General features: G+C 33.2%; 1 protein-coding gene across 22 annotated transcripts in view; it reads right to left on the reverse strand.

The window, feature by feature from the left end:
• Positions 1-26,095, reverse strand: part of ADGRB3 (adhesion G protein-coupled receptor B3) — a 426,584-nt gene that overhangs the window by 227,990 nt on the left and 172,499 nt on the right. For 12 of the 22 annotated variants that reach the window (XR_014944219.1, XM_085542005.1, XM_085541999.1 and 9 more), the window contains exons 3-7: positions 17,312-17,422; positions 12,146-12,307; positions 5,205-5,369; positions 3,344-3,508; positions 2,309-2,473 (exon numbers count right to left, since the gene is read on the reverse strand). Coding sequence is in view for 12 of the 22 variants with exons in the window: in XM_085541999.1 (XP_085398125.1) it covers positions 2,309-2,473; positions 3,344-3,508; positions 5,205-5,369; positions 12,146-12,307; positions 17,312-17,422 (768 nt within the window). In the remaining 10 variants the exon portion in view is untranslated. The remainder of the gene's footprint in view (positions 1-2,308; positions 2,474-3,343; positions 3,509-5,204; positions 5,370-12,145; positions 12,308-17,311; positions 17,423-26,095) is intronic. The other 10 variants (XM_085542007.1, XM_085541996.1, XM_085542008.1 and 7 more) reach the window with 3 other exon arrangements.

Below are 26,095 nucleotides of genomic sequence, written 5' to 3' on the forward strand. Positions count from 1 at the left end.
TCAGTGTTTGCCTACAAACCAAGCTGACTCAGAAACTTGCTTCCAAATAAACTTATGAGCCTGCCTTAGTGCTGCTTTTATCCAGCTTCTAGAAATGCCTGATGTAATTCAGTCCCTGCCAGAACCACTTGAAGATAATCACTGATCAGCTATGAAGAAAATCTTGAACAATGTTCAGATTGTCCAGATCGCAGGCAAACAAAATTCATTCAAAATTTTGAATTAGTCAAGTGAACAGCTCTGTTTGCAATATATCTTATTAGCTGTAACAGCATAATAGGAAAAGATTTAATCTTCTTTTGTTCACACCATTATGTCAGCCATTTATAAAATTTCATTTTCTGTATGTATCCTTGGAGTGATACAAATAGGTGAATCATATCCACTTAGCAAATATGTTACACAGATCTACAAAGATGTGGATCTAGTCTTATGTTAATGATAAACCAATGCTAATGTAATAATAATACAAAAAATATATATAGTCTCTCATGTTTCTCAGAAACTTACACATAAAAAGAAATCAGTAAAACAAAAGTGATTTTTCATCAACTTTGTATAGTACTCATCCATTTTGCTTCATGTTTATTCAAAAAAATTTTTTTTCTATCACTTTATTTTTTAGGAAAGTTCTGGCAAGGTACCCACTGAGATGCTTTAGGAAACATAAGTCTAGAAATAAACAAATTAAATCTGTTATTCACGTGCAGTCTTCTGCAAAAGTATAATCAGAAAAAATGTTCTTTAGTTTATTATGATTTCTCTCAGTGTACTGGCTCTAATCTGGAAATAACCATGTTAATAAATAAATATAGAAAATGGCAAATAGTGCTCTGTGTTCATTTGACTTGTAAAAACATTTGTAAAATATTTTATTAACAGCAGGTGGCAACCTTTGAAAATTGGATTGTAGCAGCATGGTTTTACTTTTAAACATACAAACTATTTCAAGGTTGGTTTCATAAGAAGAAACTGGTTTATCTGAATGTCTGTTTATTGAGAACATTCACAATAATGTTCTCTTAGTGCAGTGCTTTTATAGAGAAAGTCTATATTTACTATGGAAATTAGTAAATATGAAAAATATAATTTATTTAGGAATCCAATATACATTCTGTTTTTTTTTTCCTGCCTTGTTTTGTATAATGTATGTGTTATTAAAGCTAAAGAAATCACTGGAGAATTAAAAGCTGCTAAACTTCACCAGCACAGTATTATATTTTTATCAACAAAGTCAGTCCTCGCATGGTTCTTCAAATGCATTGTACTACTCTACTGGAGATATCTTGACAACTGTTATTTGATGGCTGTCAATGGATAAACATGCTGTCTATAAATAAGTGGGCTCAATAACATAAAATTCACATCAGATATACTTCCTGCTTCCTGACCTAAAGCAACTTTTCCATTTAGTCCTTTCTGTCCCTAGCACAAAGCCATCAAAATATGGGGATGGCTAGAAACATTTTGAGGCTTCCTAGCCACAAAGTTAAGAGCCCACGATTTCCCAAATGAATGTCTATGCCATCCTTTACTATTTACAACTTGTTTCATTATCATATACCTATATAACAAGGCACTCTTTTTCTTTACTCTTCACAGGTAAGTAAGTATATTTTTATTCATCTGTTGTTTTTATTTATTCATGACTTTTGAAGGAGCTAAAATGTACACTTTTATTAGCTTTCTTTTAGAAAGACTTATATCTATTGTGAGGACAAAGTGCTGCAAAGAAATACATTTAAGCATTATATTAAAGCAGAAGAGATGCCTTTTTAGGTTTATATGACTTTCACTTTTACAAAATGTCACTTATGTATTCATTCATTCTGTACATTAAAGTAACATTCACTATTTTTCTCTGATCTATACTGCACAGTAATTTTCCCTATATGTTTAACACTGAGGTCTTTTGTACACAGGATAAAAGTAATCCATGATTTACAGAACCATACCTAATATACTCATATCAATGCATTAGAAAATAATTTCTGTAGCAAACAATAATTTATCCCAATGTTCATGTGCCCATGGAATAAAATATTTTTCTGATACATTTCTATATTATAGTATCACCATTTATGGCAAAGCTGTTGCATTGCTCGTATATCCATTGGACTAGTTTACACTTAGGTACATCAGCACAACTCTACTGAGAAAAACAGCAGTGGCTTGTCTAAAGCAAGACCAGAGATGGCTTTTTAGGACTACTTCTCTATAGATATTGATCTTGCCTCTCCTAAAGATGACCATTAAAGTAAGACATACTACAGTGTAGGTAATAACAGTGATTATATTTGGTTCTTACCAGGACACCTCTGTTCACTGCACCGTCTAACTTCCTCTCCAGTTCCTTCGCATTGCTGCCCAGTCACAGCAGCCCCCTGACAGATCCTTATTCGCCTCTCCCAGCCACCATCACAGGATTTGGAACATCCACTCCAGTGGCCCCACTGGTTCCACTGGCCATTTGCTGTTGGGAAAAGTATAATTACAGTTATGACAAAATGACAGTAATAAAGGTTATCCTTTACTTAAGTAGAGAAGAAAGCCTGCAAACAGAATTATGTAATAGTGACAGAAGTGATATTTAGTGGCCATGGAACCTCTAAAGATGGCCTCTATCTGGCCTCTGAAAATAGGCTTGTTGTCTAAATGACTTGTCACCCAATATAAAATAAAAACAATTGGTTAACTTTCACTCTGTGTTAGATTGCAAAACACACTTTATCACATTTTTGTATTTTATATGCACTTGTATAATGCTGTAAAAGAGGCAAACATAAAAACACACATTTGCAATATGCATAAGTATCATTTAAGTAACTAAACACATTCTTGGAAGTGTTATTTTAGAAGCAGGATCTTATATGATCTGACAGGGCAAATGAGGCTTAGAAGTAGAAATACATGCAATTTAATCACCTTGGAAAGTTGCTTTTATACTACCAGTATATGAATACATGCAGTTTCAGAGCAAGAGAGAATCAGTTTATACATATTCATTTTTAAGGTTTTTGAGACACTTGATTAAATATTTTTGTCCTCAAACGGTTCTTTTTCAAACTCTTAAATGGTAAAACTGAAAAGCAGCTATGCAGCCCATAGCACTGCCTTTTTTGGATGCATTCTCATTTATCTCTAAGTTGCTCATCAAATTAAAAAGAAGACTGGCCCCAGCTCCCCTTCTGGAAAGGCTGCTCTGCTCCTTCACAGCCTGCTGAGAACTGTGGTGGTTCAGGAGCCTGCATGAATGGCAGTAGCCCCAAACTTAGAGCCATGGGTGCATCCGGCCCTTCTCCCTCCTCCTCCATCAGCCAAAACTGGGCAAGCAAGGACTTACCTGTGCACTCAGGGTTATAGCACTCCCGGCTCTCAGCCCAGGGTCCCCTGCATTCAGAGCCGCCGTGGGCCGCTGCTGTGCACTGCCGGCTTCGCTGCTGGGTACCATTGGAGCAGGTCACTGAGCACTGACTCCATGGGCTCCACTCCTGCCACTGTCCATCCACTGTTAAAGCAGGCACAAAAAGAGATGGGTACAACAGAGTTACCACCAAAGCAATGCAAGGCTTCAGAGGTTTGTTCTAACACAGGGATTTGATCTTGGATATGAACACAGCTCTTTGGGCTGAGTCAGAAGGCATTTGACTTACAACTGTCAAGTACTGATCTTGTTATGAGTTACTTTAAAACAATTTGAAATGCTTTTCTGTTTTCTTTTTCCTTTTTATCTCCTCATCTCCTCCTTTTCATCTCTTCAGATTTTACACTGATATAACAAAGGATGAATTATGACTTTGCCCACAAACCACGCCACTTGAAAGGCTGTGAAGTTTTCTTTTTCTCTAAAACAAGGTCTTATTTAAAAGACTTGTCTTTTAAGGCAAGAGTGGGGACCAATCTTGTATCATGCAATCCCTGAGCCCTTAAAAGTGATTCTGTACAGCTGCAGCTGTCACTCATATAAGTCAGCATATGAGATTCTCAGTCCTGATTGTAAAATAAACTCTGTTAGCTGAATAGGAATTACCACTTAACCTAACGCACAGACACCATTATCAACATTTATAATTAATTTATTTTTATCATTGAGCCTCCTTCTCAGGTAAACCATACAACAGACTTTTGAGTCAAAATGTAGATAAGAAAGAGCTTGCCTTGGCTGTTAATTTCTTACATCAGAAATTTTATTGATTGAAATAAAATATGAAAATGCAAAATAATAAAAAAAATAAACCAATTTCCCACGAATGTGAAAAATTACTTTTTTTTTTTTTAATAATTTCTTGATAATTTCTTTCCAAATCAGCAGAATTCTTTCCAAACATGAAAGCTAGCTGCATTCATTAATCATTAAAGCTTCATATGAAGAGGAAAATATTATAAAATTTTCATTTCAGTGCACTCCCTTCAGTTTATTCACTGCCATATCAAATTATTTAGGGTAGGAAAGATCAAGTCCATTATCATAGTGTCCTTGGAAAAAACTAATTCCGTGGCTTCTCCTATATATTTGACAGATCTTATCTTTAGGAACAAAAAGTATGTGAACTTTCAACTTCTGAAATACTGCTTTGAGGCTAACATATTTAACATGAAGGTTTCTTTACAAAATTGAACATTCATATTACAGCAAAGTGGAAAATGTATTTCCTCTGCTAAAAGCCACTATTGTACAGATGACTGCTCAAAATCGAAAACTATGAGACACATCTCAATTTTATCAAACTATATGTAATGCTTTTTCTTTTTCTTTTTCTTTTTAATACTAATGTGAACTGAATACATTAATTTATTCTCTACTAGTTTTATTTGGCATTTCTCTTCTCAACTTTGCCTCATGCTCATATATCATGTTAATTACTTTTGTGTAGGCTCAAGTGAAATTGCACAGCTACCAACTTGGCCAAAAAATAGATTAAGTCATTTTTTTTTGCAGTTGTATGCAAGACTAAAATTTAAAAAACAAAACAAAACAAAGTGCTGGAGTATGCTTTGTTCACCAGAATAAAACAAAGCTGTAGGTCTCATCTGTAGTTATCCTTTGGACCACTATAGTCAAAACTGCTAGCAAGCCTACCCCTTCTACTCACTTTGTATGCCTTTCTGAACTTGTGTGTAAGCACGAAGGATAATGAAAGAAATCACAAACAACTCACATTGAATACACCATAACAAACCATAAAGTTGCTATACAAGCTCACCAGGGCAGAGTGCAATATTGCACGGTTTGTGTTGTGTTTCAGGTCCATCACATGATCTTCCCCCATACTGGGGAGGTATACATGACCTTGTCCTAGTTCTTTGGCCTCGACCACATGTGAATGAACACAAACTCCAAGGTGACCATTCCTCCCAAACGCCATGTACTGCAACAAACCAAAGGGATTTTAACCAGAAACAGACACATAAGTAACAGAAGGATTTCAAATAAAGCAGGATCAATATTGTAAAAGGGAATTATTTTACAAAATTCAAGGTAATTAGTACATATAAAATCTCTAGCATTGGTAAATTATTCTCCCATTAAAAAAAATAAATAAATAAATCAATTTCAAACTCCTGTTTTCACTAAATTATACCTAATTTTGAACAATTATCTCTAATCTTTCCACTAATCTCACTCACATTTCCCTTTATTTATTCTTCTAAGAAAGCTGTCTTCCCTTTTCAAAAACTGTTCATGATTTTCTGGTGCAGGACCTGATATGTATAATAGCTCTGATTTTCAAGAGACTGGTCTGTGTGAAAACCAGACACGTGCATTAGATCTCAGTATAAAAACTAAAAACCTGAAGGAAACAGAATTAAGTTCTATTTTGAAAATAAATGAGTAACCACAATAATGTTATCATGAAAAACTAGGGCTCTTACAACTGTTTCACATGTTTATATTCATGAGTAAAAATGGCAGTACACATACTTGATTATCTTCCTCAAAAATATTAGGAGCAAATAAGCAAAAGAGATTTGCCATATATTGTTACTTGAACATATTCATTGATTTATCATATACAGTAGTGCATGCATCACTATCTTAAAAATGTTGACTCAACAAACTTCAACTACTTTAAGAAAACATAATAAACTGTAAACACATATAAAAATATATATATACAAGTAACTCACAAAATTTATATAAAGAAACATAGAATTTACAGATTTTCTAAATTATTTTTTATCCATTGCAGAAGAAACTAATACACAACATTCATCCAAGCTTATACATCATATGTATTCCCTTTTCAGAAACATCGGTAGTTAAATATTCAGCAAGTTCTTCAGCATAGTGTTGTTAAATATGTACCCATAAGAAAACTCTATGCTTGATTTGGCAAAACAGTTCTTTATAAATTGAAAATACTGCAAAACACATTTTACTTATTCTTGTTAAATAGAAAACAAAACAAAACAAAAGAACCAGTTGCACAGATTTTGTTTAGGCTGCATTTGGTAACAGGAAATCTTTATTAATGCTAGACATTTAGGAAAAATATAGTGACTTAGTACCCAGCCCGAATATTACAGTTGGTATCATATAACTGTGTTTCTGCAACATGGTCTGTCTGAAGGGTGTCTAGAGGGTAAAATAGTGTACAACACCTCAGTCTATCATTGCTAATGGTTTGCAACCTTACAAATGAAATATATTTTCTGGTTTTCTTCACATTTCTTTCATCACTGTGAGAGAACTTCTCATTTATAGGTCTCCTTTGCCCTGAAGGCACGTTTCACCTCCCCAGCTTCTACAAATAAAACTCTCTTGTATGTAACAAAATAAAATTTCCAGAGGTAGAATTCAGTTGCCAAGGGTAGGAAGGAGGTACAACTCTCTGTTATATTATCCCTGAACATTCAGTAAGTCCAAGGACAATTCTACATATAGGTATGTTGTACCGCATTTCATTAAAATTAAGGAAAACTGTTATTTCAGATTTTAATATTAAGATAAAATATTTTTTAGATAACAGCAGAGAAATTGTACCTGACAGAATACACCAAACTTCATACAGTGAAGATTTTCACCCACTAGATAACAGCTCAGATGGGCTAAAGGTTTTGAGTTGTTCTCATACAAGTGGTTGAAAAGTAGAATAATTATTTAATGTCCTACATAGCTAGCTTAATTAAAATACTCTGAATTTAAACACCAGATCAATCTGCAAAACAAACCAGCCAAACAAAACAAAACAATAAAACAACCACCAAGGAACATTCCAACTTACTGTCAAAATGATAGATTTTAGTCATTTAAGAAACCTTGATTGACTTTGACATTTTGTCAAAATCAGGAAACCTAACTCTCCTAAAAATAATAAATTGATGACTATATCTGCATATAAGCCCTTATGTCTCATCTTCTCTTTAACATTTAGTAAAAGCAAAAACAGTAGAAAATAAAAACAAGAAATTAGTTTAATTTACTGATACCACAGGGGCAGATTAAAAGATACTCATTTAAATCTAAGAAGAACTTCATAAAAAATAAGAAACATAACCATGAATAACTAATTATAGAAATATTATTCTGTAAAAATAACAAATTAGAGAGATGACAGTATATACACATAGATTTTTTTAGAGTTCATATAAGTTTACATCTAATGTTTAGTTTGGAGTTTCATTTTGATGTTGTCAAAATATTATGCTAGTTGTCTTCATTTAAAATAATTAGGAAAAACAAAACAAAACAAAACAAACCCCTCAAAAACAGTAACAATAACAACAGAAAAAAAACATGTACTGAGGGCTCCTTTAAACTATTGTCTTGAGCCAAGAGGTTGTATATCTCTTCTGGCAAGAGTGATTACATGTTAGCAGGAACATGGAGTAATTATTTTGTGATTTTGGATATGAACAGAAGCCAGAAGCTAAAACAATATGTCTCATTTTGGGTGGATTCAATCTTGCACCAAATTCTGTTTCTAGTTTAAAGTGAGATGCACCCTAAATCATCTTCTGTGAAAATGACTGATAAATCAAAACTTCAAAGTATGCTACTGTACGTATAGACTGCCATTTCTGAAAGTAGAAGGCTTACAACTAAGTATACAACCAATGTGAGCACTGAGATATCAAGAAGAATTAAAGTCCAGTGCATCCAGGACAGCTTTAAAAAACATTTTACTATTTCTTACATTTACTTTTTTTTTTTTTTTTTTCCCTGATATTTCACTTACATTTTCTTTTACATCATCCCCCAAATGCAAAAACCATATAAAATACAATGAATTATAGCCAGATGAGCTATGCCAAATTACACCAGATGGAGAGCTGGCCCACAGAGGAGTTACTGTTTTCTGTAACACAATTTCAGATGCAAGATTCATTATTTGGGACAAAAATATTCAAATTATTGCCAACCTATCTGTCAAAAACATTGCTAGCACAACGAGCTTGGATTACTGCAGAGCATCTCTCCCTTCACTCTGCCACTCTGTGAACCTAATCATGTTTAAGTGAACACCCACAGTGTTCACAATGCAGAACTTCTGTGAGATGGGAGGAGGTGTGAGGCCATGCAGGCCTTCATTCTACAAACAGATCTTGGTGGATTTTTGTTTTATTTTTTATTGAAGTTTAAATGCTTATGATTTGTTCAGCTTTAAACAGAACAGATATTGGAACAACAGTATGACCACTGGAGGAATTGCATGCGTGAATTTGAATGCTACAGTTTCTGATATCGTTTATGCTTCTTCAGTACAACTTAAACTGTACATTCCATTTTTTTTCTTAAATTGGTAGCAAATAAACTCAACAAAATTTCAGAAATCTGCCCTATCATCTTCATGATTACACCATATATCCATTCTATTTCTGCTGTGCCTCTTTTTAATTATAAAGCTAAATTTTCTTCACTCTTGCTTTCCCACTCTCAAGTGAAAGCCTGAACTTACAGAACACAGATTACTAACAATAAAGTGGTAGGATATAAAACACTTAAAAAGACTTAAACAGTTTTGCAAGTTTAGCCATGCAGGCATATAAGGAAATATACAACATTTCAGCAATATGGCTAACCTTCACTGACATAAGCCTTGAGAAACAAAGTGAATACAGTGGTCTTAGCACAGTCAAAATAAAGCTTTTGAGCATACAAATGTTTGAAATGTTTTAGAACACTCTTATTCCTGTCATGTTTTGCCTTACTCATAAGTGTGAAAGTTCTGAATGTCAGCTAGATTTTGTAATGAAAGAAGTTGATGGCAATGAGGAAGGTGAAACTGAAACTGAGATGATCTGCAAGTATAGAAACTCAATGTTCTTACTCCTATCAGTCTTAAATGCATTAGCAATTATACTGCAAGCTGAAATGAATCAGTAGCACTGCAGTACTGGATCCTGAGATGCCCCTATTGGCAAAAGGAACAACAGTTAAGTGAACTATATTGTTGCTTACTACACTGCACATTCTGAGAAGGCTCCTGAATCCAAGATAGTGTCTGAATTACCTAATGGGTTTCCATCTCTGAATTGGTCTTAAACAAATATAAATAAGTGAAAAATTATGTCAACAACAGTTCCTTCAAGATTTAACTCTTGGTAATATTACACAGGTGTTATATATATGCACAGAGTGTATTCACAGAGTGAAAAGAAAAAAGCCTTCATGTACTTAGGCAAAACTTTTGTAGTCTAGCCAACTGTTGCATAACAATGAACCTGTTGTATCCCATTCTCAAAATTTATGAGGACAGTGAGGTAAGAGTTAAATGATATCCAGGGATATCTATTCCCAGTGGATGGTAAAGGGACTGTATAAAGACTATATGCAAACATGCTTTCAGGCTTGCATTAGTATTTTCAATTTGAACAAGTTCTCTTGAAGTTTGTTGATAAATGGTTGAAGTACAGGCCCCTCTGCATAATTCTTTATTTTGAAGTGACAGATATGCTGTTTGGAAATGTTATCATGCATATGTTTGGATTCTTTGATAAATTCGTGTTTTAACTATAGTACTCTACAAACAATGTGATTTTTTTTTTCTATATGAGCTTGGAAGAATCTTGAATTATGTAACCCTTTGAGATAGAATGCATATTATAATGAAGACAGAGGATAATAATGATAATTAAAGGGATGTCTGAAAACTTAATGGAGCTGTGACTAGGTAAAGCATCCTTCTAAACTGTTGATCTTGCATACCGCCACACACAACGATTCCTGTAGCCAGACAGAGACCAATATAAATGAATAAGGCTATTGTAATTATGTAAAACAACATGCCTAGAAGACAAATTATCACAGCATGAGATAGATAAAGATTATTGGAATCAGGTGGAATCTTAAAACAATAAAATTTTGGCAATGTCACTGTTATTCAGTGAGAATTGGTAGCCACTGCTCAAACTGAATTCTGGAAACAGAAGCCATACCCTTAAGTGAGCACAAAATGTGAGGAAAGAGCTCCTCTGTGATTGAAAAATATGGAGCGTTATTTTTGTGTGAGCTAATTTGTTAGATAATGTAAATTTTAGGAATTAACTTTTCTTCCATATTACTCTGAATAATTATCTTGGCTGTTGTGTTACATGGATTTGTTTTGATATGAAACTTTCTTATTCATTACTGGATAAAATTATGATAAAATTTAATAAAATTAGGTGACTTAATCTCCTTGCCTCTTCTGAGGTAACGATAAATGGACAAGAAAACAGACAGAGCTGTGTATCACTGAGAGTGCTGGAAAGTGTTTTCATTATTATATTTTATGTATAAACATGAAAGGAAACACTCAAAGGAGTCTTTATATCTTTGATTGTTTGGAAGGTTTGACCTTTTATTTTATAGTTTTCTTTTTTGTACTTCCTACTCTTATACTTCCAAATTGAGAGTTTTATTTGGAAAGTATCTCACCTCTGGTAGACTGCAAGGTAGCCTATCCTTTTGTTAATAGAGGCCATTTCTTTGTATGGAAAATGTAAAGACATCACATTCAGACACACCTGGAGTTTTGTACCCTGAAATCCAGATGAATTGCTTATCTAGACCGAAAGATAAGCACTTGGTGCTGATAGCTGTTCTTATTATAGTGGTGGCTTACATAGATAAAATATTTTAAGTTTCTTTTAATTGTAGAGGTTCCGTAAAGGCTTATACTGCAAATATAAAACATCTGAGGTGATCACAAGTTTTCAACACATAATAGCAATATGAATTTACCTGTGCTTGATGCTATTCACTGAGACATGTTCAAAGGGTATGGAGAGTATGTGTATGAGACTGTACCATTTAGAAATTAGTGAGTTTCCCTAGAATCTGAGGATGCTCACCACCCTACTGAGAAGAAGCTTTACAGAAGAGCTGATGAATTTGAAGGGGAGCATATCATTTTTCCTTTTCAGAAACAAGGGAAAATGAGTGTAGTCACAGGCCTTCCCATTTCTTTCCCATTTAAGATAAATCATATCCATAAGCAGATTTTAAAGAAACAAGGTGTGTCCTTTCAGCAGCTACATCAAATGTGTCTGTTTCTTCTCCTCAGAATACTACTGAACTCTGACTATATCCAGATCTCTGAGACAAAAGGAGTAGGAAAACTGTAATGCAAGATACTGATGACCTTTTCTTTTTGTCAGCTGTAAGATGATTGTTTTTGTCCCATCTTTTGTCCTCTGGTGAGTAACTGCTACCCTTGCCAGATTAATGTAAAAGAAGACATCATTGTGCAGAGGACGCTGTCTGGCCCACTACCTATAAGACAGTATTCTAAATGGATAAACAATTGCAGAATCAAATTATCTGTGTTAACACTCTGTTAATCAGTCTCTGCTTCTTATATATTGGTGATCTGGCTTCTTCCGTAGTTTATATTCTATACTTCAGCTACGCCTTGTATTTTATTCTTTTTTAGTGGAAAACAGAACAGAGTCTTATAAAAAAAAAACAACAACCTGAAGTTGTCAGAAGAAAGGACTCTTGTACACCGTGACTATTCTGAAAATAACAAATAACAATTTACATGATAAAATTTTGTAGATGAATAGAATTACACTTCTCTATCCTAATTCATGTGCTCTTATGAAATTCATATTAAAAATGATAATAATAATAATAATAATAAAAATATATAGTTTCAAATTCTTATCATTATACAGTTCAAAAACATCCACAATTTTATTTATTGGCTGCTAACACTACCTGGACAGAGGGCAGTGTTATTGCAAACCCTTGATTCTCTTAAAGGGCCGCTGCAGTGTGTCCCGTAAGGTGATACACAAGTTCTGGTTCGCACCTGCGACCCTTGACCACAAGTAACTGAACACGTACTCCACTGGGCCCACTCTTCCACACCAGATTCACCTGTATTCAAGACAACAAACAAACATGAATATAGGGATAAGTATTAACGATACATTTTTCTTGCTGAAACTCATTACAGTCTGCCTTTGCAAATTAAAGACAAAATTAACATGTCAAAATAAATGTTTAAAAGTTCATGGAGTAAAGCAGCTGTGAAAATATGCAATGAATAAAAAATAAAGTCCTAAAATTCTGTAGTTTCATACTTCCCGTCAGAAGGAAACACGTTGGTCACTTAGGATCATTGATGACTTTCTAAGAATGAAGTGCCCTTCAACATTTTAGGAACAACATCACCCTCAGGAAACTTTAAGAACATAAACAACTATTTTTCTAGAACAGTAAAAGATTTATCTTTTATATTTATAATTCTCACTCCAGAATTAAAATTCTTAGAACTTTGCCAGTAAGGGAATTTAGATTCAAAATAACCCCAAACCAACTTCCTAATTTCTGTTCTTTTCTTGAGTGCAGGAGAGTCATCTAACACCTTGCTACTGTGTGTAGTAACTTAACATTACATTCAAAACTGTCAGAATGGAACAGTGAATCAAAAATCATAAATTAACAATTTATCCAAGAAACTGATAAACTACTTGTCTGTAATTTGGAATATTTTTCATTTTTAAATGGCTACATCAAAACAGAAATATATATATATATATATATATATTCCTGTTTTATAGGATGTGCTTTTCTAATTTTTATGTAATTACATTGAAAGATTTAAGTATAATGAACAAAATTGAATGTAATTTGTTAATCTAATATCTTTGAATTGTGTTGATTTTTACTGTTGATACAGAGCACATTATTATTATTATTTTGATGGTCATCTTGCCTGAATATTCAAGCAAGAACATTTAAGTGTCATAAATTAAATAACTACACTCATTTCTCAATTTATTTTCCCAAAAGCAACCACATACAGCAAAATTGTTGAGTACTCTGCACAAGTAATCTGAAGAGGTCTGAAGTGAATGCTCTGAAAACTATGGATGTTGGATTCAGGTTCACTTCTATCACTAAAAGTCAGTAAAATATTGCATGATGAAGCCTATTCTACAGCCTGGATTTTTTAAAGGCTTTTATTCAATCAATTTTTTTTATTTTTATTTTTTTTTAATGCTTTACAATCAGTGGTAAATTCAGCTTTACAATAATGATAAAAATTCAGTTTTTAATAGCTCACTTAAAACTTCAATTATCTTGAAATATCTCTTGTCTTCGAAAAGTCTTGGTAACAACCAAGGTAATGTGTGCAAACCAGTAAGACTCTGGAAGTTATCTTGCAAGAATTTACTAAGTTTTATTATATTTGTTGAAACAGTGCTTTTATTAAAAGCATCTCTGTCCAAGGTGGTTATTCTATTTTTGTTTTGTTTTGTTCTGTTTCCAGAGACCAAGAAAGAAACCCAGGTAAAATGCTTGTTTCTGAGAGCCTTCTATAAAGCAATTCTAAGGCTATTTATTGTTTTAAAATAACTGTGCTGCTTTTTTGGTTAGAACATAGAATACTTTAAGATCAGCACACAAATCCCTCTGCTATAAAAATGTATGTACTTGTAAGAAATTCAATGGACAAGGACTCGTGATGAGATGTTTTAACTACAGGATTTCACTAAAGTGATCTGTGATATCAACTTCTTTATTTGTTAGAACAACAGGAAAATTTCATCACTGATTACTTGTTTAATCATTTTACTGATGGATAGTTAACATTTTGTTCACATTAGAGGTAATAACAGGTAGACAAACAATTACACAGTTTGTACTGTAAAATAAACGTAAATCATTAAAACATTTGTATTACTATGAGTTTCCTGGCTAATAATTTTATTTTATTTTTTTTCTTTCTACAAGTTTGAAGCCTGACTTTGTGATTTTAAGTGGTTTTGATGAACGGTGAGACAGCAGAAAAAGTCAAACTGATATGCCTCATACTCAGTGCAAATTACCCATTCTCCTATACAGACTTGGTGACAAAACATAACTAATAAAAAATAGAAATGATGCATTAATAAAAAAAAAAAGTCTGAGTTCCTAATATGACAAAAAGTTGCCCTGAACTTTCAGAATATGATGAAAAAGAGTGGTTGTCCGCATGTATTAGAAGTCCTGAGTATGTGTGTATTGTCCATTCACAAAAGGTAGAATTCAGCAATATACTGCAACATATATAAATGATAGAAAGCTTTAATCTTTGCCAGACAAACAACTTCACACTAACATGATTTTTGTGGAAAAAAAAAAAAGTGAAATTAGAGAAAATTTTAAAAACCTAGAAATTTATGTAATCAATTACTTCACTTCCTTCTGCCAGATGCATTTTGCTATCAGTGTGATTTTTATCTGTCTTCAAGGTGGAGAACATCTTTGCAGATCTTGTGCAATGTTCATTGTTTCAATTTAGCAAGAATTCAGAGAATTTTTATTTTACAAAAGAAATGCAGGTTGCCTGCAATGCATAGATACATCTTTTTTATTTTTATTATTATTATTATTATTTTTTATTTTATAATTTTAAAAGGGCTACTTTTTATTTTCATTCCAGAGCTTCAGTTTGAGAACTCTTGGATTTATGGTGATATCATATTAAACCTACATTCTCAATTTAATAGTTGGCAGGTTACCAAGCTCTCCTTCTGACCTGCTGCTCAATATTTAAGAGGAAACAGAACTTACTGTATGGGAGGCCTCATTGATCTGTGTAACACTTACCTGTATTATACACTCTAAATCCCATAACACCTAAGGGAAGGATCAGTCCAAACATAAATAATATAGGAAAATAAATTATTTCCACAATATTAAAAAAAATATATACTGCCTCATATCGCTCCCAATCATACAAGAAAAATGCATCTATTAATATCACATGTTAAAAATCAAATTCCCAGTGGATTAAGCTCACTTTTCTAACAGTATTAAACACTTAAAAACTAAATATTTTTCCTAAGAAAGTTCTCTCTTCCTGTCTCTCTACCTTTTTAAGCCATACAAACACTTTTGTATATTTCCATGTTTTCTTATTGCACAAAATATAATATTAAACAGACTAAAACTATGAGAAACCTGAAATTCAGATAGCATCAATTTACAAGATATTATAAGGGCTATTAGCCTCCTTAGCATCTAGGTAAATTCATTAAATATGTTAGAAAAACCTTATGAATCGGTTTAAGAAGATATCACATTAATTATATCACAAGGAAATGAATGCATTAGAGGTGAAGAAAATATGCAATGGGCACTACAAAGGAAAATCAAAATGAAGAAGAGATGAAAATTAGTATGTCCAAAAAGAACTGAATATTATTTTAAATGTGTTAACCTACAATATGTAAAAGATACATTTCCTCAAATTTTGGTTTGAAAATTTATATGCTCTGCTGATACATCTCACCTGCTCTCAGAGCATAAACTTGCAAAACAAGCCTGTACAATTTTGTTCATTTGTCTCCCACTCAACACACAGTATATCAGAAAGTGATGGTATACATGCTGCATTTATAATCCAGTTCTCTAACACCCATAATAGCTGCACTACAATGGATGACTAGAATTATTTTACCTGATAATATTTAAGGTTTATGGATTTATAAGAGGAAATAAAATAGATCCTCTTATTTTTATAGTAATTGTATGAATTCAAGAAGCAGCATAAGAGCAAAAGTGTTATTCTATGCAGTAAGCAACTAACATTATAAGTCTGAGCTAGGCATGTAAGTAATAAGTTCTACTTGTCCACAATAACTGTATGAAGATCAAGGGGGTTTCTTGGCTCCCTCCTTCCATTTATGCATGCCATACAGAAGTGTTTGCTTACAGAAGTATCATCTGGAAGTCAGCTATAAAAGTAGTCCTATAGATTAATAGCGGGAAAACAGCAGTCTGTTTCCTCGTACCAGAAATATCTACTGTAGATGCAGATGTGTTTAGATTACTCTACGTACTGATTTCTGCAAGTCTGTTAAGCAAAGCACCTTTCTACTAAGGAAGACAACATGCAACACAACTAGATGCAAGAAACTAGTTCTTTTACTAAAGTGAATATAAAACTGAAGTCAGTATAGGACTGATGCAGGCTTATTTTCTAGGTTAGTAACTGGAATATGGAGAAAGTTGTTTCAAATCCATACAATAATTATGGGGCACAAGATTTTTAATGCAGTAGTTTACTGGAATGGTGTGCATAACCATTAAAATGTTAGATTTTGCCAACAGATACACAGACCATTACCTGTGTTGAAAGGGGGAATAATTTTGGTGCATTAGAGTTTAATTTACCTCCTCATTAAAAAATTGTCATTGACTTCACAGGTAGCTGTGGTAAATACTGACAAACAAATATTTTTGGAACTTCAATTCGGATTTGTAATATCATTTTGGTGTTTATAATCTAAAGTAAATGCAGTATTTCAAATAAAAAACAGAAAATATATTTTAGATGAAAAACTGTTAGATAATTTGCACATCCAATTAAAAACTACTTACAGCCAATTTCATTTAGCAATTATGAATCTGGAAACTACATAATAGAGCATTGTGCAGGGCCAAAGATAATAAATGCTGTATGTAGGGACTTTAAAGTCATCCTAGTAATTAATTAATTTGATAAGTGGTTAAAGGTGGGATTAGACCTTAGTCTATTTATATAGAAATTCTGGAGCATGCTTTTTATATCATCTCTGAAAAAAAAAAAAAAAAGTCAGAGTAAACTGTCTTGTGTCTTGTACATATGAGTCTGCTTTTATTACTAAAGTTCATGCTTACATGACACAATTCAGTATCCACATTCACAGTGCATGTTTTTGTACCTGATTCTCCGCTACTTTATTTATGGACTTTAACTGGTGAAAAAAACAAAAAAAGAAAAATAAATGGTTCAAAAAAAGTATCAGCTTAGAAAACTGACAAATATGCAGCAAAAGATTATGGAAACATGCAGTGGTTTTGCTAAAATTAACAACAGTAAATAGAAAAATGTAACTGATGTATTACCAGTTTGTGCCATAAATTTAGCAGCATCAGCTTGTTCCTGAGGGACCCTTTTCTCATGAACAGATCGAGGTCGCTGACTTTTAATTGTATGATCTCCCATCATTCCAAATTCTAAAGACAGAATAAAGGTTTATGAAAGCTTGTGTGTAGACATTTTTCAAGTCACATACTGTCTCATGCAATATGTTCCTAAACATACCTGGAAGCTGGAGATAAGAATCAGGCAAATGATCATCAACTTAGCTTTGCTACACTCAGCTTTTAATAAATACTTCAAATAATGTCTGCAGATTCTTAAACATGAATTTCGCTATGAATCAATGATTGGTGTACTGATACATACTATAAATGAGCTGTTTGACATGGGACAAAACCAATTATTCAAATGCAGACACTCTATTATTATAGTTTCACTTAGTGCAGTCCACACCAGAAAATGACTGTGACAGAGCAAGACACCACTGTTCTTCAACACAGCCTGTCCTCCAGAGGACTTCTATTTATTTCTGCATTCATCTTTCAGGCTGATGAAGCCTTCAACAGAAAAAACATGTCATCTTTGGGAATGGTGACAATGCAAATCAATAACTAAGCCAATGAAGTGCTTCATTTTTTAGGTTGAATCCCACTGAAGTGTTTTTGAATTATTTCAGTCCTGAAAAACACTTGGTTATGCAGAACATCGATTATATCTTGCTCTCAGTATTTAAAAGGAAGTCCTCATTGGTTTTAATGGGGAAACAGCGTAAAAATCAATTATGTAGAAAGGTTCACAGTGTGGGAGACAAGACCGCTTCAATTTTTATTCTATTGCTGATGTCATTTTCTCTGTCTGGTACTGTAAAAATATCCTGTCTTCTCCATCATAGTCCATTTTCCTTTCTTTGATGAAAAATGGAGCATCCCTTGCACTTAAAGAAGGGCAGAAGCCTCTTTCACACACTTCCCACTATTCTTCCCTATTGCACACAACTGTCTGCAGCTTGGTGTTAAATATTCAGTTTCTGGTGGCATTGTAGTTAGGTATCCTGAGTTCAGACCTGTGGACTAACATTAAAGGTATTTCAACTACAGATACATGAAGCTGCTGATGAGGCAGAAGGCATCTGAAGCACTGGAAATACAAAGATTGAAGTTTACCCTTCTGCTGGACTGTAACATGGCAAATGCAAATACAAAATTCTCCTCAATTTGTAAAGTTGTGAAGATAATGAAACTTACCTTCCTGCCTCAAAAGATGCAAAACATTATAAAAGATGTAAGTGATATTAATAAATACTACAAACAGAATCAACACACTATTTCAATAAATCATTGAAAAGAGTGAAAAATCTTATTTCAGTTTAGAGAAAAAATATTATAAAGCAAATACAATTTCAAGTGGTCAATCAGCAGAGAGGTGATTTTTTCCCCCATTTCTGGCAAATTATTAAAATATTTCTCCAAATTTGTGCATCATTTTGTAAAAACATCATTAATGGCACCACTTAAAGTACAAATTTAATTATTCATTTGAGAACAGCAATGAAGTTTATATTCTAAAGAGAAAATCTGAAAAAAAAAATAAAAAAAAAATCTAATTACTAAAATATAGTTTCAGTCTTAAACACTCTTTTTTTTTTTTTTTAATACATCCCAGGAATACATGTCAAAATAATTATATAATTATTATATAATCTACATATATATGTGTGCGTGTACATGTGTTTTGAAATGTTATGAATATATTTTTTATAAATTCATGTCTTCTACAGCTCACTAAGACAGATTTTTAATCATTTGGAAATCTCTTATAATTCAAGTTTTGCAGTTGATAATCTACTGCAAGTTCTAATGTGGATGGCCATTTAAACTGTAATTAACAACATGATTAGGAACAAGAGGCTTTACACAGTTGATCCATTGAAGAGACTATGAAAGTGAGGTGTGTTTGCCTTTAGTTTGCTGCCCGGACATTTCCTGCTTGTTAGGCAATCTAGAGGGTCTGGGAGCATTCTGCAGAATAATTATTTTTTATTACAAAAAGAATACAACACAGGAGATCCTTCCTATAGATAAGCTATGCAACAACATTAAAGGGAGGTACTGTTTACTGCACATTCAGCATTCTGCAGGACTGGACCATAAAGGAAACCTTGGGAGACTGCTGATCAAGTTTGTCCCCAGCAGAGCTCCATTTCCAGTGATGGAACTACTGCTCATGATTATCACCAGACAAAATAAAATGGGACTTGTTGATGCAGCAGCTATCACACCTTGACTCTCTTATTTTCCCATTTGGTAACAAAACATTTTTAATTTGCACTTTCAACTCAGTTTCATTGTTTTCATTGATGGCCTTTAAGATGCGCTTTTTGATGCATTTTTTTCTATCTATCTCTGGCATACTAAGCATTTATATAGGGAATGTATTAAAATGTATATAAATGTTTCATAGGAATCAAAAACACTTCTTGAACAATTTTGTCAAATACTGGAACCAGACTCATGCAGAGCTCTTAACATTTATATTCATCCGAAGTTTTTAACGAAATGCTGCATTAGAACAAAAACAGTAACAGGAAATACCCTGCACTGGCATGAGCAAGGACGTTAAAGGCTTCATTAATATTCAGGTCTCATAAGAAAAGAAAAATAAGGGTCAAGTACATTTTCGTAATGGGATCAGAAGCGTCCAGTTTCTGCACATAAGTACAAACTGTGCTTAGAAAATTGTTTCATCTTTAAAGCTCAGAAGTACTGCATTTTTTATGAAACATTTTATAATGAAATGTCTTATTTAAGTGACTGCTGTAAGTTCACAATAAATAGAAAAAAAACTTTTCTTCTTCAGATTCTATCTAAATAACAAATGTAGAGGACAAACCAGTTACGCATTTTTTTTCCCTTAATACTTCACAGGAAAGTATTTAAATGCTTTCTGATATGAATAAACCTTTTTAACCCAAGCCAGTTCAAATGTGACTAAATGTCACCGCAGTTTTCAGGACCTGTTTGTGTGGAAAAGGTGAGAGGGGACATCTTACCAGATGGTATCTGGCATTGAAATGTTGAGTACGGTCAGGTCAATATGATTTACAATATAATGTCTGGAATATAATATTCAGTGTTTGAACTGAGATTCCGAGGAAAGGAGTTGTTCTCATTCTTCTTACCTAGCACCTGCTGCTGAAAACACGTTTTTAAACCCAGAAAAAAAAGTGTTTTTGAAGATATCAGTTTATGAATAAATTATTTTGTGGATGCCTGTTCTAACCCACTTGCATGAAAAAAGACAGGCATTTTCTGCATTTATTTCAAACAGTAATCCACTGATATTAACCATGTTGTTTCATTAAATAAAGTGGGTCAATGAATCTTTTCAGCAGCAGACAAAACCTGCTAATATGACAGTAAGTTAGGCCTGGAAATATTAAAGTCTTTTACCATTTCTGCTTTGTTGTCATTGTCTTTATACATTCTTAATATCACAACCTGCTTGCATCAGAATAAAGCTCAAAGAGAAATAAATGTAAAGAACACACAGCACTATGGGGAACCTTGAATGGATCATTTTAACCAGGTGGTGAGTTATAACAAAACATAGCATATTCCAAGCATTTGTGGTAGAAAATCTGAGGTTGAATTATCTCATCAAATAATTTACCCTGTCAGTGGTCCTTTGGTAGCTGTTATTAGGAAGCATATCCTTTATCTCCTCAACTGTACACAATGGAACAATACTCAAAAGTATTTTATGCATATATCTTGACATGTCTGTGGTATATAATTTCATTTTATATATTACTCTGACACATAACCAACTTCCTTGCCTTTTTGGAAAGAAAAAAAAAAAAAAAAAAAAAAAGTTTTCTGAAATCCCAAAGTTTACAGTTGAGTTTGAGTATCATGTACAGTAACTCTTATCTGTAGTCTCATTGGCTTTACCTTTATGTTTATGTTATGTTATGGGAATTTTTATTCCTATTGAGTAACCTTTTTAGTTTTTAGAGAAGCTAAAATCTTGCGGCCAATGTAGGTTTTTAGGAGAGAAGAGAGGTGCCATGTGCTCTCTGTAGGAACAAAGAAGAAAAAAACATCTGTTAATAGTATAAAAATGCAAAGTAGGAAAACTGAGCAATACAAAAGAAAAATATCGGCTTTGCAATGTTTTACTCACCAATGACTAGTGTTTGCTTTTCGACAAGTGGATAATCATTAATATTAAGGTACATGTCAAACAGAGTTTATGCTTAGGCTGCTTAATAATAGTTGTAAGGTAGTTACATATAAATCTTAGCTATAAAATTATCAGTAATGTTGGTTTGGCTCTTATGCTTATTTTATATCATATTTCAATGAAACTTCATAGTGTGAATGTATTGATCTGGTTATAGTCATATCATTCAGTATGAATTGTGGTGTTCCTAATGGCACAGTACACAACAGCATTAAAGAAAAAAAAACAAAAAAACAAAAAAAAACCACCAACAACAAAGCAAACAAACAAACAAAAAAAAACCAACCAACCAAAAAAAAAAATAAAAAAAATTGGTGATCATCATTTGGTTATGACAGTATGAATGAATAGTTAAACTAAAAACAAGTGATTCTGAGACCTTTGGGCTTACTTCAGGGCTTGTAAAATGTAAAGCAATCTCTGAGAGTTGCTGATCATCCTCTGCTTTTACTGAGATGGTCAGCGGCTTCCTGAAGGCTGACCAGAACCTTAGAAGCAAGAAGAGGCGATTGATTCCCCAAAAAAGGCATTACACAAAAAAAGTAATTTTCTTCTCTCACCCGCAGCACTTGGACAGCGCTCCCTCTACTATCCTATCCACTCCTGAACTCTAAATAGTGAAATGAGTTTTATCAGTTGTTCTTGATAATAGAACAGATGTTAAAGGCCCTGTATCCAGAATGTGCATTCATGAAAACTGGGTGGATTGCTCATGTAGCAGTAGTATGCCATACTAACTGTGCTGATTCAGAAATCTTTTTTTCTCAGAGATTATGTAAAATGCTGATGTAAATCCCAGGGGAAGGGAATGATGTAGCACAGGGAGAAGACAGAAAGAAGAGGACTATATAGATATATATAAAGAACCATTTGTTTCAACTATTCTTGGACTGAACAATTAACTGATTTCAACAGATGTAATTAATTGCAGAGTTCCAAGTGTTTGAAAAAGCTTCCTACATATTTCATTTCTTTGTAGCCCTTTGTACAGTTACCCCTACAAAGATAATAATTCAATATTCAATAGTAGCAGTATTTGGGGTTTCTCATCACACTTGCAGATGGTCAGTATAATTTCTTTTGGTCACTAGATGGCAGAATGTGTGTTGATTTAGAAGCATCCATAGTACTGGATTGAGAAAACTGGATTTTCTGCTTCTTTTTTTATTATAAAATTACTTTTCATATTAAAATATACATGTTTTCAATACAATCAAATAACTGAGAGGGTTTTCTTTTCTTTTCTTTTTTTTTTTTTTTTTTTCCCCTTCTCTTTTCTTTTTTAAGGAGATAGAATAAAAAAATAATCAAGGAAACAAAACGTGAGTTACTGTGGGTTTCTGTTACGGTAAAACCCACGTGAAATGAAAAAAATCCAGCGGGTGCTCCTTTCCCTGTCTCCAACCCTGCTTCACTAGAGCAGGTCACCAGACCCTGAAAACAATGCACTGACAGGACACAGAGCTCCAGAGCATTAGTGAAGTCTGTCACTCTATGGAACAGACTTAAGCTATGGTTTCCTATTAGAATCTCTTTAAACAATAGTTCCTTACCGGGCAGGCAAGTTGCCAAAATGGTAACATAGCTATTAGCTGAGTTAGATTTCCATGGATACCTCTTCTAAGGAAATGTGGAAAACAGCCCTAAAACAGTCTTTGCCTGCTTCCTCTGTAAATCCTGCCCCCATAGAAAGTCCTCTTTTTCCTCTTTCGGCTCTCCAGAGCAGTACAGAGGAGCTTTGAACAGTTTCAAAATGAATGGAACGATTTCATTAAAGTAAGATCTGAACTGGTCTGAACTCATGAATGCAGTGAGAAAGATATCATATTGTTCAAGAAAACAGTGATTTTAGAAGTAAAGAAAATACAGAAAACTATAGTATTTGTATTAGCAAAGGTGTAGGGTTTTTAAAATATATTCTCCTATTATACTGAGTAAAAGGAAAAAATCTGTAAGAAATTAGATAAAAGATTACTTTTCTCTCATATTTATACTAATATATATGTATGTTTTCTTTCATCTTTTAAAAATTAGGAAAAGTAATTATGTATTCTAACCAGCCACTGTATAGTACACAGGTAATTAGTCCATGTTTGTCTCTAGGGGGACTAATTTGCTCCTAGGAAATAATGCTCTATTAACACTGTTGCTGTCATTTTTAATGACATAAGTAATAAAATACTATGGAATTAATATGTATGTACTGCAGCATATACCTTGATGAGCTACACTTTCTCGTGGCAGTCTTATCTCTTTTCTTACTGCATTTCTGCAGTTGTTCCATTGTCTTATATGGAATTTGAACTTGCTTATTCATGGCTACAAATTTGATCAGTGAATAATGTCATAAAGACGTAGCATTTATTCACTTTGCTGGTTCACAGAAAGTTGAAACCATGCAAGCTCTACTCTGTGCTTTCCTGGGCCTAGTTACTCATCATCTTACAACTAGGCAGGAGAAACTGAGCATATGAATCTACTGAAGTGACTCATCCCTGTTCAAAATGAATGCAGAATGTCACCAAAGCAGATAGTGCTCTTCATGTGTGCTCTGCAGAATTATAAGTAAGCAGGGAAGGAGGGATGAATAAAATCTCAAAGAGCAGCCTTATCCATAACTATCTCTAGAAAATCTGGCATATATCTGGTAATTATTGTGACCCCAATGCAGAAGATGCTCTGTAATTCACGTTTTTTACATTCATTTACGTTGTAATTCATCCCCAAATGTTTGTATTCAAACAAAGATAATTAAGCTGATAAAGGAAATCTACATTGTCATGCTCAACATTAAAATCCTCTAAATTCTCCCGTATATTATTCTACCCTATTACCTATTGTCCTCTCAAGAGATTTATGGATGTAATAACACATTAAAGAAAGAAAAGACGGGACATCACCTTTATTTATTTTTGCTTTTTTTTTTTAATGATATTTTAAATGAATTCTCTTGTACTATTCTTGTCATTTTAATGTTTCTACTATAATGACTTATTCATGTGTAACCTTTTAAAAATGTAAATCATAGTATCATGACATTACTTTAGTATTCTTATTCCTTTTTTATATTTCATCCTATTTTCCCTAGGAATTTTTCTTTAGTCATATATTTAATTAAATGACTTATTGATATGGTTAGTCAGTGCAATAGTTGTTTTAAAATAGAACAGCATTTTTACACCACAAATCTCTTTTTGCTGAACGCTGCAGCAAGCTATCTAGATCTTACTCTCAAACTAGAATGTGCCTTTATTGCTCTGTCCATGTACAATTCAAGATCAGTGAGGATGAATTGTACTTTCCTAAACTACTCTTGAGTTCAGTAGTTTCATTTATTTTCTTATCTGTTCCAGAAGTGTTGAAAAGTAAGCAAAAGTAATTGTAGAAAGCAGGATCCACAGGAATATCTAGATTATTTCCAAGCCTTATAACTATTTACTGCAGACATTCCTGCAGATGGCTGCTCAGTCCATTCTAAATTATGGTGCTGAACTATGTATGAATTTATGACAGGAAAGTTCACAGTCTGCATAGGACTCTGATGTATGAAAAGAAGGAACGAAAATCAGTGTTTTAAATAGCCATTGCCAGCTCTCACTAAGTGTAGTTATACTGAATGTTTTTTTCAGGACAGCAAAGCTTCCACTTGAAACTAAATAATAATGCAAGGTTTTTAAGAGTATTTTCTTGTTCTTATTTATGTCTCCTAATTTATTTTTTACAAAATAATAAAATGGAAGAAGTTTCATTAAATGATCTTTAAATGATCTTTGTACAGCACTGTTGTTTTTTCTTTGTTTGTTTGTTTTCCATTTTTGGTACCACGACCCTGACTGCTCCTATACAGACATCATGGGTAGCTGCTAAATTTTATGTACTCAAGAGAGAAGAAAACAAAAGGTTATGAGTGTTGGCTGCGGAAAGCTGGCCTGGTTCCACTCAGCCAAGCCAAGTTCTGTCAGATGAGGATGTGGTCTATAAAGTCTTTTCCAAAATCATAGCTCTATTCTGAGCTAACTGGCTTTAATAATCTGTTTGTAAGTCTGACTTTGCTAACTGGTAGTGCAAGACTAAAAATCACACACAAGTGATTTCAAACATATTAGTCCACCTAGTTTAGCCTGTGATACATGTGTACGGCAAAGGACTGCAATGGTTTCTAGGTACTCAGACAGAACCAAGAAGGTTGATTCACAAACAATTTTTTTTCTAATTAACAGAATTACCTTAATGCAAAATACAACCCAAGTAGAAAGAAAACCACTGATTTGGTATTTAAATGTAAGAATGGCTTGTCATTGAAATAATGATTTTATTTATTTATTTATTTATTTATTTATTTTAATTATTATTTTTTTCCCCTCAGGAAATAGATGCATGGGATTTTAAGTAAAGCTTGTAAGAGATTTAGCTAAAAACTATCAATAAAAATCACTCTGACCTAGATCTGGTGGGTGTTTTTGTAAATCTTGTACATGCTGTCATGGTTTTATGATTTTTGGTTACTGGTATTACAAAGAATAACATCATTTCATTGGATTTAGTAAAAGCACACTTTTCTAGGT

This window comes from Coturnix japonica, chromosome 3, assembly GCF_054131305.1.
Source record: "Coturnix japonica strain WE chromosome 3, WE-NBRP24, whole genome shotgun sequence".
Lineage (NCBI taxonomy): Eukaryota > Metazoa > Chordata > Aves > Galliformes > Phasianidae > Coturnix > Coturnix japonica.